Source organism: Pinus tabuliformis, chromosome 7 (assembly GCF_031772625.1).
Source record: "Pinus tabuliformis cultivar Carrire ecotype Pingquan chromosome 7, CPIR1, whole genome shotgun sequence".
Classification (NCBI taxonomy): Eukaryota; Viridiplantae; Streptophyta; class Pinopsida; order Pinales; family Pinaceae; genus Pinus; species Pinus tabuliformis.
Window position 1 is genome coordinate 908,837,305 of NC_142293.1, and position 24,897 is coordinate 908,862,201.

The 24,897-nt window shown below is 36.2% G+C and overlaps 1 protein-coding gene and 1 pseudogene across 3 annotated transcripts in view; both read left to right on the plus strand.

Annotated features, from left to right (window-relative positions):
- The window catches only part of LOC149250566 (putative casein kinase II subunit beta-4), a 40,289-nt gene extending 17,983 nt beyond the window's left edge, over window positions 1–22,306 (plus strand). For 2 of the 3 annotated variants that reach the window (XM_089459144.1, XM_089459143.1), the window contains exons 4-6: window positions 21,324–21,433; window positions 21,532–21,697; window positions 21,919–22,306. In XM_089459144.1, the coding sequence (XP_089315270.1) occupies window positions 21,324–21,433; window positions 21,532–21,697; window positions 21,919–22,061 (419 nt within the window). In that variant the 3' untranslated portion in view covers window positions 22,062–22,306. The remainder of the gene's footprint in view (window positions 1–21,323; window positions 21,434–21,531; window positions 21,698–21,918) is intronic. The other variant, XM_089459145.1, reaches the window with a different exon arrangement.
- On the plus strand, window positions 14,451–16,012 carry LOC149250567 (double-strand break repair protein MRE11 pseudogene; annotated as a pseudogene).
- Window positions 22,307–24,897: the final 2,591 nt, after the last annotated feature.

The window sequence follows — 24,897 nt, forward strand, 5'->3', positions numbered from 1 at the left end:
AACTCAACCAATCCTTCTTAATAATCAATATCAGTTGTTCAACAGAGAGTTAAAATCCAACTTGTTATAATATTCAAAGTCAAAATATTGACTTGCTAATGAAGTAGACCAACCAATTAGGTGAGACCTAATCTGATTAAAGTAATTTGGAGTTCTGCAATAGTCGACGATAGTCAATGTGCTCTAGCTAACCTAGTCAACTGTGGTCAAACAATAGTCAAATGGCCTCCAATTAACTCAATCAAACTAGCAAGGATCTTGGCCCTTTCAACATGTCAAAGTTAGCCCAAAACAAAGATCAAAACTTGGTCCACCAAAGTTAATGGCTTGTGGTCAACATTGGTCAACTTGCCCAAAAAATCTTGGAATTTGTGCTAGAAGACGTGGCTTGCCCAAACAGAGTTTCTCCAAGTCAAAACACAGTCAAATGGTCTCCCTAAATCCTTGGTCAATGTTGGTCAAACTTTGTTGCAGAAGAAAGTTAACACAAGTGTCAAAGATGGCCAAGAAGGTCCTTGCATGTGTGAAAAAGGAGTTGTTGCTTTAGATGTGTACACACCACTTAAAAGAGAGAATGTGATGTGCGATGAGGTGCCAAAATGAGGAGGACATGTGTTATATTTATAGTGGTTGATGAGGGGTGAAAAGACATGTCCATTCATCATTAGGCTGACGTGAAGAGGGGCAACTTGGGGTTGGCTTGATTTTAAGGCATTTGTAGGTGAGAAAAAATTCTAATTTTCCAAGTGAAGGGAGATGCCATCAAGGGGAATCCAAATGTGAAAAGAGCCATGGAAGGAGGGGCTTCGAAGATGAGGAATTTGTCCTAGTTGCACTCTTTAACAACTAGGCACCTAGATTGTGCATGGATAAGTGTATAAGATTTGTTGTTGGGCTTGTATTTGATTTAAGTCTATTATGCTAAAGCACAATGACTTGTTGTCTTACTATTGTTGGCGTTGGCCTAAATTCTTGGTTGGTGCTTTTGCAAGTTGTGAATTTAACCTCTATGTTACACATAGAAATGGTTACATTGATGCATGTGCTTGTGTTAGAGTTGATGTTTGCACCAAGGCTCTTGCTTTTGTTGAAGTTGTGACAAAGTTGGAAATTTCTCAAGTATTAGGAATTGTGTCAGAGTTGAATTGCACACTTTGGTTTAAATTGTATGAGTTAGAAGTTAATTGAAAAGTAGGAGCTTTGATTTCTTTCTTTATAAATTCGTTAGTTCCTTTAAGAAGTCAAAGATGATTGCTAAATAGCCCCTTTAAGCTACATAAATGTAGTCAAGTATTGCAATATTGTCTCATGTGAAACTTGTATTTCTATAAATAATCTCCAATCTTTGGTTGGTGTGTCTCTCTATTGAAATATACATAACCCAAGGAAACAAGCAAACTTTTTATTTATTTTATTTTCCAAGTCAAAATAATAGAAAACAAAACATGTGGAGAAGCCAAATTTGATATCACAACTTGTTAGCAGGCATTTGTGGAACCTTTTGGATGATGAACTCCATGGATGAGTAGATTAATGGTATTGACAAAAATGAATCTATTATAGGCAACATAACCATAAAATCCTATTTTTTAGGTCGTATAGGGAGAAGAGGGAATTTATGCGAAAAGTTGTAGATGAGCCAAAATAAATTCACTGAAAGAAAGCAAAGTCCATCAACCACAAAAGAACATTTTGGACTAGTAAATGCTAGCATAGTAGAAATTTAACTTTTGACGTAAATAGTTGTACATTACTACAACCACAACATCACCTAATAGTTTTGAAAATATAACTTGTAGTGATTAGGTAAATTCATCTAATGTAAAGTTTACTAGGTAAATTCAAGTATAACCCAACTATCAATGCCAATTGTGTGAAGTTGATTGTAGGTGGATGTAGAAGTTTTAATTGTGCTATTTGATAAAGATGTCGATGCTAAGAAGTTGGGTGCATTGCTTAAATAATTAAATGCATTATTTGAGATTAAGGGTATGCCTATGCTTGATTTAATGGCTCTTTCCAGGGTGCGGTAAAGAAAGAAGGCAAGTGATAGAAATTTGGTCAATCATTATCTATCTTATGACGTGTATAATGAGAAACACATTCTCTCTCTAAGATCAATCGCTTGCTTCTTTATCTTAGGGGGAGCTGTATCAGGATCATATATCTCAGGGTCTCTGGGGCGAGGGTGTCTTTCAGCCTCCAGCTAGCCTTCCTAGCCAGTGTCAATGCCAGGTAGTTACAAGACCAAACCCCATGATTACTAACCCTAGGGCTGCAACTAGAGGGTGTAGCAGGTTCCTCAACTCTGGGAGCATAGGGAAAAGGTTGGTGGCATCGCTGTTGACGTTGCAAAGGGTGAAATTTCAAGGCGGTGGAATTTGAACACAAGCAGTGGTCTATGGGGCTATAGGAGGCCCAGGGGTAATGGTGCCCCTAGCTTTAGCCAAAATAAATTTGCTGAAAGAAAGTAAAGCCCATCAACCACAAAAGAACATTTTGGACTAGTAGATGCTAACATAGTAGAAATTTAACTTTTGATGTAAATAGTGTACATTACTACAACCACAACATCACTTAATAGTTTTGAAAGTGTAACTTGTAGTGATTAGGTAAATTCATCTAATGTAAATTTTACTAGGTAAATTCATGTATAACCCAACTATCAATGCCAATTGTGTGAAGTTGATTGCAAGTGTATGTAGAAGTGGAAATTGTGCTATTTGATAAAGACGTCGATGCTAAGAATTTGGATGCCTTGCATAAATAATTAAATGCATTATTTGAGATTAAGGGTATGCTTATGCTTTATTTACATGAGCATGGTCCTTGGAGATGCTTTGAGGTATATTTGAGATGTTCTTGTTTTGGGCACAATTGAGAACCTTCGTAATTGGTGGTGGGGATGCCACCTTGTATTAGGTAGAGGTACTAGGACAATTATACTTGGTGTGGGTAAGGATGTGTTGAATGATTTAGGAGCTCGAGTTTCCTCCATATTGCATTGGTTTGAAGAAAATTCATGTAAAAGACTCAAATATGTCTTGAATATGGTTGTCTTTTTCCAAAAAGAATCAATATAAAATCTATGTCCCCTAATTTTAGCAACTAAATATTTCATAACAAAAAAACCTTTTGTAGGAAAAATTAAAAGAGGCTATTAGGCTATTACCAATGGTTGTCAAAAACATATTAGATTTTTAGGATTGATTTTTAACAAGTTGGGAGAATTCTTTTTTTCCCAAAGACAACTAATATCTATCTTGGGAAGGCAACATCTATATTAGAAAGTTTTGGGAGAGGAATTGTCATCAATTTTAGCTTGTGAGAACTCATGAACCAAAGGGTATTTTACATTGGGATACCATGCTTCAAATTTTTGAAAGGGGTTTCATTTCAAAGAGGGGTTTGTGTTTTAGAGGACGGTAATCATAGTATTCATGGTGAAGTGGTTGAGGTTGAAGGGTTTGTGGAACACCTTGAGGAATAGGATTAAGCATATGCCCCATGGATTATTTATTATTTTTTACACATGTTTTTATTACTATTTAAATTTAATATTAATATCCGAAACGATCATTTACAATTTATCAATTCCATATGAATTTTTGATTATGTCTTTATGATTTGGACTTTTATATTATGCAAACAACTCCATATGAATTGAATTGTGTATAGATGCTTCGTTGTATTTGATGTTTCATTATACTTTCCCATTTAATACTAGCGAGAGCATACTTGGATTTTTGATTTTAGTTATTTTTTATCATGCTACTCCACTTCTAAGTTCTAGTCATTAAATAACTAAGTCACTTTGACATTGGGACATGACAACATGTATTTGACATAGGACACATAGAGCCACCATAAGGGGATTAAGATGTGAATAGATAGATAGATATAGGTATTAGACAAAAAACAAAATATGGACATTAAGATGTGAATAGATAGATATATATAGGTATTAGACAAAAAACAAAATATGGACAAAGATGTAAGGTTTTTTAACTTCTTGAAAATATACTGACAATATTTGAATACACAAGAATACACTACATATCATATGTATAGAATCAATAACTATAGTTTTCTTGTTTGATGTCATTAAAACATATCACTCATAGAAAATAGAGTGGGGAGGAAGAATCTCATAGCTCATCCTCTTAGTTTTTTTATGTCAAAATCATTAGTATGACCACCTTTGACATTGCCATTGTGCTCTTCTCTGTCTTATGTATCTAGTCCAAGGGTTACATTTGCTCGTGGGGTAGATGATCCCACTCAAGGACCATAATCTTTTAAAGTGATTAGCTCTAGGGTTAGTTCATTAAGATCCATGTTTTGATACCTCAAAAGTAATTGACCAATGCTAATGTACAAGACATTGGCCCTTGTCCAGTCTTTTTTGACATATGTGACTTGAGAGCGGACATGCACGATCACTTATCTTACGAGTGTTTGATAGATGTCATGATTGTTTAGAGTGTCCAAGTGTTTTTTTTTTGGTAAGCTAAGATGGAACCATTTATATTAGAACAAGTTAAAACCAGTACATACATACGATGGCCTCAACCCGCCCCGAAGGGAAACCAGGTCTGTTGGCCATTTGAAGTTCTTAATAGCCATCCAAAAACAAAATTTACTAAGTCTGTTTGTCCATGCTATATATACTAACCATTTAAAGAAACTAACACTGTTTGCTAACTGCATTATAAAATATAACATAGGGTAGCATGTTGTTCAGCTTCCTAACTAAGGAGATAATAGACATGTCTTGAAAAATCATTCTTCCATTGCGCTCGACTGGTGCTCCTCCTCTTTTGCTTCCTGAGTGAGCTTCTTTAGTTGCTGCTGTATCTCGTCAAGCTTGCCATCTTGCATCATAAGGGTTATCTGAAGGTTGTTTATCTCTTTCTTTAGATTGGGAATGCCTTGGGCCAGTTCAGCCATCTCCATGGGCACCTGTTTCATGGCCTTTGCTAACAACCTTTTCATGACCCAATACACATGTAAGGCCTATTTGTACAGGGACATACGTCCTCTGGTGTTTCCAGGGTCTGGCAACAGATATTCCCAGTCCTCCATCTCGGATTCTGACTGCTCCTAGGTCACCTCCTCCAAATGTTGAATTATCCACCTAATATCTGCATGCGTGTCTTTACTGTATGCCCTCTCTGCATACTGCACCTGGCGTTTCATCGTTTTCCTTCCACGTTTGGTTCCTGCTGTTTTGGTGCGTCCCTGTTCCTGGTGACCGGCTTGCCAACGTCCTCTTCTCCCTCTGCGGCCCCTTCCTCGTCTTGCTCCGCCTACATTGTATTTCCTTGCTCTGCTTCCCTGTCCTATTTCGCTGGCGGGTGATCCCGTGTCTACATCCTCTTCTCGGCCTCTGAGTTTCTTGTCTCTTATTTCCACCTTTGCTGATTGTGTTTCTTCCATAATTTTCCCTTTACCTCTTTCGCTTTTCCTTATTTGCGGTTGACTGTCCCGTTCCAGGTCGTATATCTCCTCCATGTTTGCCCGGGTCTATTCCTCTCCCTCCCAGTGATCCGGCTTAATGCCTTCAAATCGCGAAGGTCTTCCTCCCCTGCTCTCAGACATTACAGTCCTCTTCATTCCGTCCTCTATTCTCTTACACTGGATTTTCCTTAACCCAGGAGGTCGACCCTGTGCGATTCCTCCTGCTCCGGTTATCACCTTTTCCTTCATGCCTCCGCTCACCTCGAGGACGCTCCTTTCTTGCTTGCCCTTATGCCTCCACCCGTATCCATTGACCTCTTTTGTGCTGCTGCACCGTCTTTCTCTGCCGCCTGCACTCGCCATAATAGCCCACTCCTCCTCGGATTTCCCTTGTGCGACCTGGTCCTTGTCCCATCACCGTTCCGCTGTCACCTCCACCACCTCTGAGCTTAAGATTATTCTTCCTGCTTCAATTTAAAATGATGCCCAGTCTACCTAACGTACAATCCACCTGCCGCGATCTCTTGATGCAAGGTGGCTCATAATTGCCGCCCCTCGTCCTTTTACTGCCTTCCCATCTTACCACATTAACCACCCCGATCGGGGGTAGAGTGTCCAAGTGTTTGACATAGGGACACATGACAATAAAAGGAGAGTGTCTTTTCACTTAGTTTAATAGTTTAAATTGATGTCTCATGAATTCTAACTAATAATTTTATTGTAGAATCTAGAATTATTAAAATCAATTTTGTTTTGAATATTTTTGAATACATTTAAGACCATTTTAATATTCCTGGGACAATGTTTTTCTTATCTTTAATTTTTTTAAAGACGAGAGATCTAATGACCTATGAACATTGGCCCCTTTTCCCTAGGGTCTAAATATTGGTGTAATATAGGCTTACGCCCATAAAATAGAATTTTCCAAAGTGATGTTGATTACTCATGCCTACTATGGAGGGTTAACTTCAATGAATGATAAAGGTGACAAGGTTGATTTGCTATTAGTAGTTATTGAGGTAAAGACAAAATGGCTTATGCTATGGGTTAGAACTTAGGAGTGCATCTAATCATGTGGTAGTTCTTGAGACAAAAACTTGCTAGAAGTTGCCAAAGTATATTGATGAGTTCCACCAACAATTTGTTAGCAATAAGGTTTGAGAGGACGAGAGATACATTGTAGTGAATCATCATTGATGACTCCTTGATTGAGAGAATTGAAGTTGCTTGAGATTTTAACTTTAAAATATGCATGTAACATATCTATGGACATGAAGCTAGACTAAAAAAGATTGCCCCTATTGTATCTAGTAAGTTTGAACAACATAACTGATAAATAAGATGGTGACATTGGTGGATCAACATTGATTGATTCATCACCAATGTGCCATTGAACGAGGTGACACAAAAAACTATGATGCGATTAACCATGGTGAAAAGTTGTTAGTTTTTGCATCCAATGGAAAGAATATTAAAGGGCTAATGGGTGTAATTCAATTAAGAGTGAATAGTCTTAAGGTGCATTGATGTACTTCGTAACAAAGAAAGGAGCTAATTTATCAATAAACAAATCCAAGTTAGAAGCTATTCAAGGTATTGATAAAGGTGAATATATACTTGCTTCTAACAATCTTTGATCTTGGAAACCAAATATCTTGATCACATAAAATCCGTAGTTGGTTAACATGGCCTATAATGCCATAATAGAAGCTATATATGTTAGCGGGGCTATAGAAAGATAGAATTATTCATCACCACAATGCAAATTTCGATTTGTAATTGTCTCACAATTATTTCACAAGTTAGAGAGTGACAAAAGATTCTAGTGGATGTTTGAATGTAATATTTGATAATTTATATTCTATGAGAGAAATATTGAGTTTTGGCGACGACAACATAAACACACACTTGTTAAGGTTAGTAGGTGCTCCATAATAAACTCATTGAAGAAACAATACCTAGTAGTTGTTATTATTTAAATATTTGGATGATAGGCCATCTAATGTGGAAAAGTTAGTTGTGTAGGCAATTAGCCAAGTGTATTCATGGTGTGGATTGTTGGAGAAGTATGACAAACCAATGTTACTTGGGAGCGGGAGTGAAAACGGGAGCGGGAGCGGGAGCGGGAGCGACATTTTCAAAAAGCTCTCGGTTTGGGAGCGAATCCCAGAGCGATATATATATATATATATATATATATATATATATATATATATCTATATCTATATCTATATTTATTTATTTTATTTTATATTTTTTATATTTTGATACATATATGTCAACAAAAACATGTAGAATGATGAATTAGATATAAAAAACATAAAAAAAAAACATAGATTGATCATTGAACCATCAACCATATAACATCAATCATCTAGGAGTTATAATCTTCGTCAACCACATCCACAAGTTAGTAACATACAACATATTGAGTCTTGTGAATCATGATTCATCATACTTAAAGTTTCAACTTGAAGCTTTCAAAATTGAAAATTCAATATATAGCATTTATCATCATTGTCAACAAAGTTGTACTTGTAAGCTAATTTTGAAGTTTAAACTTTAACCATTACAAGAAATAATATCTAACATGAAATGAAATGTTATAAAATGAATTATGAAATGAAATGAAACAACTTTCACGAAGCATCATATTCGTAATTCAGAATCATTACCAATGAGTTATAATTGCCAACTTCAAACTAAAATTGTCACAGTGATATATTGTTTACAAAAAATATCATTATGATATGAAAGAGTCAAGACTCAACAGTTATGAAAACTAATAGAAACTAGAAAAGACAAGTAAACTGCAAATCTATTATCTACTACTACATGTGGCCCTTGCCATGAGAAGTGTCTAATGTATGAGCAGGTCGTGGTGGTCTTCTAGGAGTCTCTCGCACAGATTGACGACCAAAACTAGAAGGCACATGCCCTCCACGTGAGGGTGTAGATGGAGGCGATGACAACGAAGGAACAACACTTGGAACTCGAGCACTGCTACTGGATGGTGGAGGTGGCATGGTTGTTGCTTCATCTTCCTCTCTTATAAGTTCCGCTTCCAGTTCTTCAAGATGTATAGTGCCATCCTCCAAATTATCATCCTCTGGGTGGTTGTCCCAAATTTTATACGTTGGATCCTCATAAGCCCGATCATAGTAATGACTCGACAACCTCAAGTTGTAGTGCACATAAACCAAGCTTTTTGCTCGGTTTTCATTGAGTCTGTTTCTTTTCACATTATGTATGAAGCTGTAGGTGCTCCAACACCTCTCTGCAGAAGAAGTATTTACAACCTGTGAGAGAACTTCTTTTGCCAATTTTGGCAAAAGTCCATGGCCACCATATGATTCCCACCATGTGAGAGCATCAAATCTGTCTTTGTCTTCCATTGCATGAAAGGTACCAAACAAACCAGTGCAATTGAAGTATCTGCCTATTTCAAGACGCACACTAGCACATTCCTCCCTGTCAGGTATCAACTTTTCTAATGCTTGCAAATATCTTGTAGATACCTCTTCATCTATATGGGGTTTGGCCCTAACCCCACCCCCTGGTGCAGGTTGGCCCAACCAAGATGTAGAGTAGTATTTTGGTGTAAGGATATACGCCAAGCAATGTAGTGGAACATTAAGTTTATACCACCGTATATACACAGAATTGTGAATCAATTTGTACAAGTTGGGATCATTGTTATGAACAATATCTTTTATTTGCCCCAACATGGTATCCATCTGGACATACACCTCGCCAGTCACTGGCTTATCTGTATCTGCAAACAAAATCATGTGATAAATGGGCTTGGTGAAATCCAATACTAGCCTCACACGTGCCCAAAACATACCATCAAGAGCGACCTCCTCCACTTGTTCAAAACCTTGCTTGTCAGTTGCATTTGTAGCCCTTTCCTTTAATACCTGTCATTGTGGACTTGATACCATGCTTGCCAATGAATCTCTTACCTTCAAAAGGCCCCTGAAGGTGGGGTAATAGCTACCAAATCTAGTCCTCGCAATCTTCAACAACTCCAATCTTGAGTGACTGCGGAAAAAGCCATGGGTATTGCTATGACTTGTAGTAAATTTTATCATTTGTTTGCCTTTCTTGTACAAATCACCAATCCATTTGTATTGTTCGTTTTTGTTCTTAACAATATCATGCATCAAAAGGTTCACTGTGTGAACCAAACACCCAAACCAAAATATGTTGGGGTATTTATTCTCAATAATTGCTCCCGTTGCCTTACAATTAGGAGCATTATCAATGATGACTTGGATGACATTGTATGGTCGAATACGGTCAATTGTTTCAAGTAATTGTTCTGTAATGTTGATGGAGGTCTTGAACTTGTCTGAGTAATCATATGTTGAAAGAAAGATGGCACCACTAACAGACATAGCAAGAACATTTATCAATGGCTTGCCTTTTACATTTGTCCATCCATCATATACAATGGACACCCCATGGTCAGTCCAAGAACTTGTCATTCTATTCAAAGAATGTGATATTTTTGCTTTTTCATGATTAAGTCCAACGGTTCTTGCCTTCTCATACCTAGGGCTCTTGTATCCTTTAGGGGCATCATTTATGGCAGAAACCATTTCGTGCCAATAAGGTGAGCGAAGAACATTGAATGGTATCCCACATGCATAGAGAAACCTGTAAACTTTTGAATCCACATCATTCCTACACCCTTCATCAAGGAAATATGATATGGTTCTACGCCTTAAACCTGGTGACCTCGTGCCTCCATATCCATTGCCTTGGGAGGATGTTGAAGGAGTTCTTTGTGCATGTGATTGTGAGCTTGGTTCAAAGAAACCCTTTGATTTTTTAGATTTGTATTGGGCTTCCTCCTCTACCCTTATGTATTTGGCTCTATCTGCTGTTGACACACTTGTACAAGTCTTGATTCCTATTTGTTTATCTCCATCCCTTGGAATTTTCTCGTAGAGTTGTTTTTTGGCACGGGTGTATGAACCTGTGTAATTATTGTTGCAATGGGGGCAATGAAATTTAGTGGTTCCACCCCCTTTCCCTGCTTCAGACATGTTAACATATTTCCACAATGGGGTTTGGTCTTGTTTAGTTTTTTGAGTTGATTCATGTTCACTCTCCTTCAGCTCCTCCTCACCGGGGTTTTCATCAAATCCACTATGTCCCCCTTCTTCATCCCCCCCTTCATTTTCGATTTCAACCCTCCTTTTTCTACTCTCCAGCACCATGATAACCAAAAAAGGAACCAAGAAGAAGAAAATTCCAAGAAATATAATCATGATGTTTGAAATTTGAAGTTTTGAATCTGCAAAATTTAAGAAAATGGAATGGGAATGGGAAATAGAGAAATTTATTTATTTATTTAGGAATAAACATTTTTTTTTTCTTTTTCTAGACACTCTATTCATTATTGTAGAGCCTACCTCTTTGGTGTCTAATCTCCCCTTGCAAGTTCTTCAATCTCCCCTTGCTCCTCTTGCTCCTTTCTTTCTCTTGCTCTCTCCTTGCTCCTCACTCTCTCCTTGCTCTCTCCATGCTCTCTCTCACTCTCTCCTTGCTCCTCACTCTCACCCTCTCTCAATATCAATCTCACTCTCACTCTCACAATGATGAAATGAAGTGAGGGAGGGTTTATTTAACCCTATGTCCCTCCCTCCGTCACAAATTTTCCACAATTTTTGTTTGTTTGTTTGTTATATATATATATATGTTGTTGTTTAATTCTTTGGTTGTTAATTGTTTTAATGTTTTTCATATTATGTTCTTTTCTTTAAATAGTTCTTTGTTTCTTTCTCGCGTGTTTCACTCCCGTCGGTTGCTCACGTCGATCCGGGAGCGGTCGGGAGTGTTCGCTCCTTGATCGCTCCCGGGTTATAAAAATCGCTCTCGAAGCGACGCTCCCTGCTTCGCTTTGGAAATAGACAGGGAGCACAAATTTTTTTATGGGAGCACGCTCCCGAGTCGCTCCCGCCCGGAGCGCGGATTGGGAGCGGGATTGGGGGTGGGGGCGGGCGGCGCCCGCAACATTGTGACAAACTCTTCACAAAATAAGCAAGGCATACCTTTAGTAACAATATTCAAATTTTACACACAATGTGGTTTCATAATAGAATGTAACTTGGCCAAATATAGGTAGGTACTTGAGTTTCATATTTAGAGAGTAGTAACTGTAAAGGTTGATTAAAAGTGATTTTATTTGACCAAGCTACTCTACTTGGTTAGCTCGTCTCGCTGTTCAAGAAGTACTTACTATACAATTGTGCATATGTTATATAGTGCTAAGAGTTGATGATCAAGTACTTGAATGATATTGTGAATATTTGACAAATCAATTATGTGGATCAACCATGTATGTTCAAGGTTTATCAAGGGCTATATGACTGCCTTTGTGATGCCATTTTGCCACAACAATTTATCATTGATTTCTAAGGGTGCTTAAGTTGTACTTGAGTAATGTTTGAACAAAATTCTAGAGTTTGATTTCTAAGGTGGTGTGATCATACTTGAATTCCTTATGATTATTCAATTGGTAACTTCGTACCATATCTCAAAGGATGGAAAGAGCATTTTCAACATGTCAATGAAATGTTTAAGTTAAAGAAGTAGAATCTCTAGTTAAATAACAAGCGAAGCTTGTTTAGCATGAACTTGGTTGCTAACTTGGGATAGATTATTGATGTAGATGGATTACATATTAATCTTGTATTGAGGCTAAGAGGTAATTTGTGAACGAAAAACTACTAGTGTGATTTGTATCTCAATATAGGTTGCTTTGCCTTTGATTGTCTAGATTGAAGGAAATTATTGTGCTTTTTACAATCAACAACAAATCAACTCAAACACATACTACTGCAAATCAAGAATTTATAGTCAAGATACCCTCGAATGTGAACTCCATTCAATTAATCCATTCTCGCGTGTACTTCAATGTACACTTGGTCTCTTTATATAACTTTAAGTGACTATATACAACCTTCAGCCTTTGATAAGCAATGGCTCAAAAGCTTTCATTCATCCATTATTTACCCCTTCAAGATGAAATGATTTATTGTTCATCAGGGTTGTGATATCAAAGTTCCTTTCATTTTCATTGTTCATGTATTGGGCCGAATTCGCTGAGGGCTAATGAGTGGGGTAGAGCTTGAGCTAGGCATTTGTTTGCACACTTTATTATATCCCAACCATTTATTTGCATTTTATAATCATATCTCATGCTTCTATTTGCAACCTCTTGGCACAAATTTTTCAAGCCCCCTACTCAAGAATGAGGAAAACAAGGAATTGATATTGGTGATGGATAGCAATCAAGTCAAAGATGGAACATGAAACAAGGGAAAGATGAAAAGTGACAAGTATGGATTACCATGGAAATGCAACATTAATCAATGACTCCTAGTTGCGCCCCTCTTGGACAAGAGAAACAAAGGCCTCAAAGCATGTCACGCTAGACTAGGGGTTGTGGATAACCACCATGACAGTTTCAATAGGTGTCAGAAGGTTAGGTGGTTTTGCAGGTTTAACTAGGGACTCACTTTAGGGGATGGTTTCTATGGTGTCTTCAGATGAGCTGCATTGGTTGATGTAGATTCATATTCATGGGTTATCTCCATTGGCTAGACATGCACAGAGTGGTATGTTGCTTCCCTCCAACATCATCTTAGTTCAGTATTCATAATGATTCAAATGGAAATCCCTACCTAGATTCGTAAGCCAACATTACACACTATATATCAATTGGAAAGGCCATCCTATTGTGAATTTCAATGCTTGCATTAGAAATATCCATACCTCTCTTTATGAGCCATATGCAAGGTAAAGGGACAATTGATTTAAAGTCAAATAAAGGAGAGCAAATTGATTATTATGTTGATTTGATGGAATTTTTAGATCTGGACAACATTTAGTCAACTTATTGCAGGGGTGTATTGACAAATCTTGTAGCAGCTACTTTCTATTTGTACGTCCATTGGAAGACATGGCTATTACACAGGTGCTTAGATACATTTTCAGTTTGCTGGTCACAAAGATTCATACAAATAAGCATCTGATTTGTAGTGTCTTTGTTCTATATGGTAATCAAGCATCGATGAAAAAGGCAATGGATTGATGCCATCTTGAGGTGGTTGCACTAGATTTTTGATTTTGCTGAAAAATGCCACTTCAAAGTAAGTTACATTAGGGGTAGATGAATAAAATTCCATTTGGACAATAGTTGCAACATTTTGTTTTACTTTTGGCCGATGCTCATCTAGAATGTTGACATTTTTGGGTCCTCACATTCTCCCATGTGGAGAATGTGTCTCATAGCTGAAGTCAATTGTTACCCCTGCTTTTAATAGAGATACCTATAGAAAATTTTTCACTTTCAAAGGGATTTTTGAATAACAAGGCAAGCTCCAAAATAATATTCTTTTGTAATAGGGTGAAGCTCTTGAATTGTGGAGATGTTGATGTGAATGAATGTTTCAAAAATATGTTGTGCTTTCTCAAGTGAAGTTGGAACATACATAAGCATATTATAACTACTTTTGGTCCCATGCTATGTCTCTACTATAGGGCACACTATTGTGCCAATTATAATTCTCATTGATCATGCAATTGACAAGCAGGAATTGATTGAAACTTTGGAAATGGGTGTTGATTCAATAATTATGATAACCATGACCCATGCAAAAGGGTATGCTTGTGTTAGTTGAGTAGGGCAATTATGAGGCATAAAAGATAATATAACATTTGAAGAGCAACCTAACCTATTGTAGAAATTGGTGATTGGATTGATTCCTTCAATGTTGAAGTTTGAGGGTGTGCTAGTTTACAGGTGTTTATAGCAAGCAAGAAAGTTTGTACGTACTTTTCCTCAATCATATCATGGAGACTATTTAATAGATACTTCCAAAACAAAAATAGGTTTATAGGAAGACTATTTTAATCATAGGATGCTTCATATGTCTAGTTCTACATGTACAACACCATTTTTTAAAACTAGAAAAATGCTACAGGTAGGTGAACTTTACAGACAATTGGAATCTAAGATTGGAGGGACCAAATTCTCATGGCAAGAGGTAGGCCTCAAGGCTATATGTGGGGGGAGTAGGAGTTGGAATTGTTTAATGATGAATTGGTTGATAACAGACTCTGTTTTGCTATAATCTTTTTGCAAATAACATCCTTTCTACATGTAATCTTGTGAACTGTTTGGAAAAGTGGTGCTTGAAGGTTTTGAGGTTGGTCAGATTACTCTTTATTCCCATACCTATAAAAAATGAAGTTACATTTGGGGCTCTTTATGGTTTGGGAAATATACGTGATGAGTGGCTTAACTACATGTTCTAGACACCCCATGATGTTTTATGGATGTGCCCTAAACCTTAGGAAGGATGCCCCATGTTAAATAGGTTCAATAATTTGGTTCTTCATCAAAGCATGGTCTAAACCAATACAAAAATGCCATTAATGAGCAGTTCACTTCCTTGGTTTTTAGATCTTGTGATTTGGGGACATGAACATGAATTCTCGATAGATCCACAAGAAGTTCCTGGAATGGCTTTTCATTTAACACAACTGAGCTCTTCAATTGCAATATCTCTGATTGATGGTGAAGCAAAACCCAAACATGTACTTCTTTTGGAGATAAAGGGGAGTTAATACTGACCAACAAAATTCCCTTTGCAATAAGTGAGACCTTTAGAATATCAAGAGGTTGTATTGAAGAATGAACCTTATTTAGAACCCAATGATCAAAAAGATGTTATGGAATATCTAGATAAAGTGGAAAAAGGTATGATTAAATTGGTTGAAAGAAAGGAAGTTAGTCATCTGAAGCTGAAGATATTCCTCTAGTTCAAATCAAGGTAGACTATGTAGGACCCACAACAATAAATCCTCAAATATTTGGTCAAAAAATTGTTGGAAAGGTTGCAAATCTGCATGGCATACTTTTCTTTTCAAAGGCCACAAGAAGGAATCAATGCATGGATGAAAAGATTCAAGATGTTGAACGCTTGCAACTAAGGAAACTTAACCGACAAAACATTGATGGAAATCCTTGTGGAATTGTCGAGATGTTGCATTGTACGAATTCATTAATAAGGACAATAAATCAACTTTCCACTCTTTTTTGCAACACAATCTTGAGTAGACATGGAATAAACTTGTCAAAGAAGTAGATGTATTGCAAATTGAAGAAGAGGAGGAACTGATCCACAAAGTGGGCCAATGCGTTTAGATAATAATCAATAGGGCATGTTGGAAATTTTGTAACCCTGGATAGCTAAAGTAGCTGGGAATAAATTGGAATTAGAGGCTAGGGTGGAGGAGGTGGAATTGTAGAATTTTTGAGTTGGGCCACACAGCCACATTGACTTAGTAAGTTAGTCGTTGAGTAAAAGGTGGCTGTAGGGTCTTTTTTGTCAGTTGTATAAGTTAAAAGTGGGTTGAAACTTGCATAGCTAGTAGTGGGGTCATTCCATGCTATCATAGCCAAGCCAAAAGCATATCATCATGGGCCATATCTAGCTAACCATCATCACAATGCATGTTGATTTTTTCAAAGTCAAAGAGGGTTACGTTAAATTAAAAAAAATATTTTTTGAAGGTTGTGGGGCTACTATTATTGTCATTGTACATGTGGATTTGTCTACCATTTTTTTGTTTCTTTTCTTTTAATTTTAATTTTAATTAATTAATTAATTTTTTATTGTATGTTAGATTAGTCTTAGTCTTTTTAGACTAAGTTCTTATACAAATAGTATCCTTTTTTGGTAGAGGAGTTAATGCTGCCGCATTATAAATAGAGGTACTTGCTGCCTTATTTTTTGAAGGTTGTGGGGCTACTATTATTGTCATTGTACATGTGGATTTGTCTACCATTTTTTTGTTTCATTTCTTTTAGTTTTAATTTTAATTAATTAATTAATTTTTTATTGTATGTTAGATTAGTCTTAGTCTTTTTAGACTAAGTTCTTGTAGAAATAGTATCCTTTTTTTGTAAAGGAGTTAACGCTGCCTCATTATAAATAGAGGGACATAATGAAAATTTTCATAGTATATTGGTATGCTGGGTTGATTCTTCTATTCCTTTTCTTCTTAGCTTTTGCCTATAAATTGGCTTAAAATATTGATTTGTAGGTATAGTTTTGTGATCACAAAATTGCTCTGCTGATCCATTTGAGGGACAAGTGGTCACTTGGAAGGGAAGGTCAAGGATCCAGGGTCTTAAACTCACCCTTGGTTTCCATTAAGAAGACATACTATTGTGTTGGACAAGCCCTCCAAGGGGGGGATATTCAACCTTATTGTGGAATATTGGTGGCACTGTTGGTATAGTGGTTGGGACATTTTGAATGAATAAGTCCTTTTAGTGAAACCAAATTCCTTGTAGGTTAGTTTATAACTTTATAATGGTTTGAGTGGGATGGTTTCACACCCAACTCATCACCCTTCGAATCATAAAGGAAGAGTTGACAAGGAGAGGGTTTTGGTTGTAACCTCACATACCACATTTGAATGTGGGAATTGATCTTCACATTCTTCAATCACCATTATGTCCTTTTTTTGGTTAAAAACCATTTCAGTCACCAGGGTTACTTGTGATATCACCTTGCCCCATTCGTTTGGATCTTTCAGGACTTTAATACACAATTTGAGTAGTAACATGGCCATCGTTGATGAAACTCGACATCAGTCACCAGAGTTACTTGTGATATCACCTTGCCCCATTGGTTTGTAGCTTTCACCACTTTAATGCAGAATTTGAGTACTAACATGGCCATCATTGAGGAAACTTGACATTGCTCTCAGAAAGTTCACTGTTGCTTTATAAATGTTCAGCAAGTTTTTGACTTTGTCCGAGGGAAGACTTTATTCCAAAAACTCAGAGACATTGGCATCTCAAAGACCTTTTTAGCAACCTTGCATCATATGGTTGTCTATGCATAGCACATAAGTTATCAAATTTTATTTGAAGTACTATTGCGGTAAAACAAGGTAGCCCCTTGTCCTTCACACTATTTGGGATCTACAATGTGTCTTTGTTGTTTGCGGATGGTGTGATCCTTCTAGCTTCATCTCCTAATGGATTGCAAAGACAGGTGGATGCTCTGGCCCTTTTTTGTGGTCTTCATCAATTGATAGTCAATCTAAGCAATGTTTAAGGAACGAACCTGACCGACTGGTTCAGACCGGTCCGACCATTTTGAGGCAAAAACCATTTTGAACGGGTGACTTGAACTGTTTTTGTCCAGTTCGGTACTTTAAAGCCACGTAGAATGCAACAAGTTGTGCCTGTTTTGCCTTTTTATTTTAATATTTGTCTTAGGTTGGCACTAGCCCACAATAGGTGCCTAATATTCAAGCATATGGCCCTACTAATGCTATGCATTTCATGGTAATGTTAAAAATTCAAGTAAAATGATGAAAATTCATTTTCATCCTTTTACTTAAATTTTTAACATTACCATGAAATGACTTGGGATGTTTGAGAGTGGTTTTGACCTCATTGGATTTCATATTTCGAAAGTAGAATTTTAGATCTTACTCAAAATCCAACAGACTTAACAGTTTTACAGGATTTCAGGATTGCAATGCTACATTGGATTTTCTCACGAGCGTACTAAAAAAAATACTAGCCCCACAACCTTTCTTCCAATGAGAAAAGTGACTTTCTTCCAATGACTACATTGGGGCTACTAGTGGCATTGGTTTTTGAACTCTTCTATCACGAGCGTACTAAAAAAAATACCCATCACTGAAACAAAATCTTCACTTAATATGCTATGATTTTTCTATCTTATTTTAATGCTTAGAGGGTGATATTGATGACAAAGATTGCACTATAGCCAATGATTTTGATGATATGTAGGTATTTGTTGTAGCATAATTTATTTATTTGTTTTTTGTTTTTGTTTTTGTTTTTGTTTTTCTCCGGATGCTAGAGGCCATGTGGAGCTATGTATTTTCGGTTTAGAGATGGATTGCACTCAGTGCTATTTTGGTTATGTGCACCTTTGCATGCTATATAAATGAGAACTTCTGCTTATTTGTGTATAAATGGTTTGGATTCATATAGATGCACATGAATATATATGTTTTTCTTTGAAAATTTGAATATTATGTGTTTTTGGTTGATCAGATTTTTGGTCTGGTTTTCTTTCCCGTTTCTGTATGGTTCTGACCAGTTCCTGGTCTGGGGCCGTCTACTGGTTCAGTGACCAGTCTGGTTCTGATAACTATGAATCTAAGTAAAACCAAGGTCATGATCTTTAACTTCTTTTTCATTAACTTTTTTTTCAAAGGAGAGGAGATCAAGATCACTAGCTCACATACTTTTCTGGGTCTTATTCAAGGTCCTTGCTGTTAAATTTTCCAGTACCAATTCATGGAAAATTTATTTTATCCCTAGTAAATTAAAGTACATTGGTATTTTAACTTAAATAATTTGCAGCGGAAATTTAAATAGAAAATCAGTCACAAACACAAGAATTTTTTCACACACTAAATTATCCTCCACCTTTTATTACTTAGGAAATTAAGGGCTCTCTTAACAGGGAAAATGGCCCTCATAGAATACATGGAAAAGCAACAAAATAAAACTTTAAATTTTTGTCTATGTGGAAACTTCGACCTCCTGGAAAATCCGATTTGGAAATTTTGGCCCTTGGAACTCGTCTTCTGCTACTTGTAAACCGGCCTCCTTTCTCCTGGCCTTGTACGACCCCTTGCACATTGGAAGAAAGTCACTTTTCTCCTAGGCCGTATGACCCCCTTGTGCAAGCCTTCAGCTGAAAGTCTTGGTCTACTCTTTCTAAGATCTCAGCCTTTCGAGTTCTTCTCACTAGAATCTCCTTATTGCACACCTTTTTCCCCTCTCTTTTGTCTTGAGTCTCTCACTCTTCTTGAGAAATTTGCTCTCCCAATAAAATTGATTTGTCCCCCATCTCTCCCTTAGGCCGTGTTTTTTTGTTCATATAATTTCTGTTTGAGCTAGATCTCAACCCTTAGATCTCCTAAATGATGGATGACTAGGATTAGATCCTGACCCTCACATAAGCCTCAATGGTAGGGGTTAGATCTAGCTCACTAAAGTAATTAATTTACTTTTCATTTGAAAATCTTAGCCCAATAGCTAACATTAATTAATAGATGAATCAATGTGCTTTTCCTAAGTTAGACTTTGGAAAGAGATCATAAAAGTCATTTATTTAACATGAGCAAGTACCTAAAGAGGCTTTTGGACATATTTTGCATGCTTGACACCTAGTCTATGCAGAAGCACATGTTCGAGCAATCATCAATACTTGCTTTAGTTTGCAGCATGCACTTCAATGTTGAATCAATAAGGGTTATGGGTTCTTGGCCCTTCTCGAGAGAATGTTTTTGGAATCATTTTCAGGACATATTGGCCAAGATTTCACTCATGGACAGTCTTGTTTGGCCCACAGTTCTTTACAGTGTTGAGGTTTCGGGATCTGGTGTACTTGTAAAATGTAGTTGAAGTGGTTGCATGGTGTTTTTCAAACAAGACAGGTGATACATATATAATTGACTGTATCGTGATGTCTGGTTTGCCTGTTTGTTGGATATTATTTAAGGTGTATTTTAGTTAATTTGGTATTGCATTTTGCCATGGTCTAAGTTACCAGCGCAACAATGAAAGAAATTTTGTATACAATTTTATTTTATTTTTAAATAATTAATGTGGAGCACGGCTCCCAATTACAATGATGATGAGTTGCAGAGCTCCTATGCATTTATATTTCAAAAAGGCTAGCCTACTGGTTGTATGTGGCATCGTTATGTGAAATCCTCCCATTTTACCCACTAGATAATGTTGTGTTGTATTTTGTGCAACATGTGCACATTATTATCTTCAATTTTGGTGAAAATCCTATGCATGCCATTCTCTGTTATGTCTTTGAGAATGATTTTATAATAATTCCTTTTTATTTTTCAGGAAACATATTATCAACATAACGCTTACCTATTATTGAATATTTCTTTTATTTCCGCCTCTTCATGGCAAACTGATGGACTGATAATATATTATTTTTAATGCAAGAAAGACATAATATTGGTAATGGCCTTTCATTACCATTGTCCACGGGCACTTAACTTATTTCTTCGGTTTGAAGGGAAACACCGTTGCCAAGAATATTTTTCCTTCCCCTAACATCTTCTTTCAACTCTTTGAATAGACTATACTCTTATTCTGTCATATACTGAAGTGCATCGAAATGCAAGTACCGCATATCATTAGAAGTATTTGTAGCTGACAGAACAAGGAAAATGCTTCCCTTTTCTTGACTTGAATTCCTTTTGGTGGGCTCAATCTTTGTTATATCCTACAGTCTTCGCTTGTGGTGCTTTTTCTCAAGAAACATAGGTGCTATTATGTTATAAAAATAACTTACAGTAACAAGAATTCTGGTCAATTTTTTTCAACAACCAAGTCCTGCTTAGCTTTCCTTTTGCTTTTAAAACCAACATTCTAGCAAATGGAGGCATGTTTAAGCACCTTCCACACATTCACTTGCATATGTCTATTCTTCCACAATCACTTGTGCATTTTGCATATCAAGTGTTTTTGCATGTAAAAAAGTTCACAGGTTGTTCTCACAATGCACATAGGATCTCTCTTTAGCTTGGAATTAAAATAATATAAAGTAGATTTTGCTTTTTGCAGACCTTAGAGTATAGCCCATCCATTCCCCTTTAAACCTGCGTGTTGTATGAAAACGTGCCAAAATTGTGCATTAATGTATGAATGTATAATATGGCATTCTTAATTTTGAGCGTGCTGATGTGATTTTATTTACAGTGTATATATATCTATGGAAAAGCTTACAGTATACATTATACGTGTACAGATGATATCTTAACCGAGGAACAGAATGAGTTGGTGGAGTCGGCTGCAGAAATGTTGTATGGATTGATCCATGTCCGTTATATTTTAACAAGCAAGGGAATGAATGCCATGGTCAGTAGTGTTGGAAGCATAGTGAATATTGTGTTGTCTAGGAGTTTATGCTGATTCATTGTTCAACCCTGATATTCAATTTGATGTTTCTTCTACAGCTAGAGAAGTACAAGAATACTGATTTTGGAAGATGTCCAAGAGTTTACTGTTCAGGGCAACCGTGTCTTCCAGTTGGCCAATCTGACATTCCCCGGACAAGCACAGTGAAGATTTACTGTCCAAAGTGTGAAGATGTTTACTATCCAAGATCGAAGTATCAAGGCAGTATCCTTCAATAAATTATGTTTTCTGTTCAATTTTCTCGCTGAATAAGGTCATGATCAGAAGATATGTTTCCCTATTTTCCTAGTTTAATATGCGCGTTTTGAATACGTTGCTCGATTATTTTGACAATTCTCGTGTCAGACAGGTGTTGGGCAGGTGCTTTCTCACTTTTTTCGAGACATTACTGACTTGTTTTCTGTCACCCAAATTTCCTTAATTAGATTCAGATACCGATGGAGCATATTTCGGAACCACATTTCCTCATCTATTTTTGATGACATATGCACACATAAAGCCATCCAGGCCAATGCAGAGCTATGTTCCAAAGATATTTGGTTTTAAAATCCACAAAAGTGCACGATGAACCAAGTATAATGATGTAACTGTAGTTAGTTGTGACAAGCAGTAGCTCTTGCCCACGAGGGTTGTACTTCATATTATTTTTCATTGAATTGTTTAAGATATAAGTTAATGTGATTGTCACCTCCATTATGGCCATGTACAAAATGGTAAAATTATAGAGCATTGGGATTTTGAGCTCCATCTAAATATTTTATCTTTAGGCTAAAGGATCTTTCCCTTTTTCAATAGATTTTATTTTTATTTTTATTTATGATTACGATAATGCCATCCACTCTAGCCGTGCAATTCAACAAACAGAATTTCAGTCTTCATCCAAATACGTGAATTTCTAAAACGGCTTATTATTATTATTTAAATCAATGGAATCACTTTTTACAATTGTTTCTTTTCAATTGGTAATTTATATATTTATCTTAGACAAATGGATTATTATTATTTTAAATCTATGGAATCACTTTTTACAGTTGTTTCTTTTCAATTGGAAATTCATTATTATTATTATTATTATTATTTTTAAATGTATGGAATCACTTTTTACAATGGTTTCTTTTCAATGGTTTCTTACATTAATGTTGCATTTTATTTTTTACATTTCAGCTATACTAACGTTTCTGGTATACTAGCTGGGTTAGTTTTACTTTGTCGATGGTTGAGCTTGACTCTTGTTTTTTCTTTGATTTGTAGAACATTTAGTGGGAATGGTTGGGGACTTTGGTTATTTCGTTACAAGTTTCCTTAAGCGCTTGGAGTTTTGGTTGTGAATTATTTTTGTGTATTTAAAAGAGGAAAACATGGGTTATGGCATGCTAGGTAGCACACATCTAACTAGTTAATTACTGAACTAATGCTGGAGGTGCAAAAACTAGTTAATTACTGAACTAATGCTGGAGGTGCTATTTTTGCAGAAAGCGATATTCTAGTTTTTGCAGGGATCGTAATTTCAGGATAGATATAGGATTGAGTAATAGAGTTTTTTTAATCCCGTTGAGTTAAGGTTGTTGTGATGTTAATAACTTTGATTAGATTTTTCAGGATTATCTCAGTGAAAGGCTTTGGACCATTTCCTGGGAACCTGTGCATAGTTTTGGACATGACCTTCCTATAAAATGACTATTAAATCAAATCCACCTACCTAAAAGAAGTATCCCAACTAAATGGAATGTTTGTAGGATAGCAACTCGATCTATTTATGTGATGATGACTTGTATGAATATTAAATTAAATTTACGTTAAAAATAAATTATTCCAATAAATGAAATGTTTGCAGTACCGCAACACCTATTTATGTAAATGATAAAATGTATGAAAATCACGCTGTAGGCACATTGTTTTTACTAATCTACGGGGGGAGTTCTGGTGTTACGGCGCCTAGTATTTAGTAACATGTATTCTACCAACAAATGATGCCTTGGCTGAAGGAATATATTGGCACTGTTCCGGTATTTGTGTATAATTCTTGTTTGCCTTGTTATGCTCTGTTAACTTCGAGCTTGCCGTTCGTAACTCGCCAGACTGCTTTTAATTCACTAATCCGTAGAGTACTACTGGTAGGAAGGTTTTTGCTGTTGTTGTACGATAGTCTGTCATTTTTCCAGAGTTAGGATTCAATTTTTAATGTATAGGACTATTCAATTTTTAACGTATAGGACTATCATGTGCATAAGAAGCTGTTTGACATGACGTTCGATGTTTTATTTTTTTTATGCTGGATTTACTTTGTATTTTGATTAAATGATGGTTAATTAGGTTTAGGACTAATTGTTTTTTCAAATTTTATTGTGTCAAAAAATGCTTGCACAATTTAGGAACAGTTTTATGTAGATTGAAATATATTTTTTGGTAAATGAATAATATTTCAATTTCAAGGTTATGAAATATTTATAATTTCAAGCTTATGAAATATTTATAATTTTAAGCTTATGGTCTAAGTTATACACCAATTTGGTGTATATGATCTTCTTTGTGGTACCAGGGATGTCTCTCCCCATGATAAGTTGATCACTGAATTTGTGGAGGTGTAGATAATGTACTTTCTTGATGTCATATTTTACTATATCTTTTACTTCAATAAATGTATCTTTGATGATGCTCATTAGACTGATTTAATGGAAAAAATAGCAGTTACTTGGAAGAAGAAGTTATTTGACTCTACAATTTTATTCCAAGTTTTTTGGAGATGTAGTCTTGAACTTCATAGTCATATAAAATGATTAAGAAGTGCATCTTTTTGACATTTATTTTCAAAATCATGACAAGCTTTCAATCAATGAATCCCTTCTCAAGATTGTGGTTCTAACGTAGATGGCAATTAAAATCCATGCCCAAGTATTTATTGATATTCTACAGTAACTCTGAATAACTTTCAAGTTACTTGCTAACATCATTAAGTAGCTGGTGCATGTTAATAACAATAGCTGGTCGCTTTTTAAATTTTCTCAATTGTATCCTCCAATTTTAAACATTGTCAAATGCATTTAAATCTATGTAATAAAACTGGGAAGAAAGAGAGCCCATGATTAATACCAATATTATATTCCATCCATTGGTGGTTCCTTGGGGTCTAGGGCCCTTTGAGATTGCTAGAGTTGTAGACAAGAAGGCCTTGCCCACGGTTTGGGGGTAGGCCAACAAAGAGGTTGCATTCATGCTTGCAATGTTCTTTGATCAATTTGCAAGCTTGCTATTGAAGATCATTTAGAAGTGGAATGAGCAGGAACATGGGTAGGGGTAGGGGTAGGGTAAGATTTAAGAGGCACATGGCTCACAGTGTAGGGGGTCTTAAGCAAATGCTCCTATTGTTGTAAGTTTAACTACAAGTGCATTTTATGTAGTTGTAC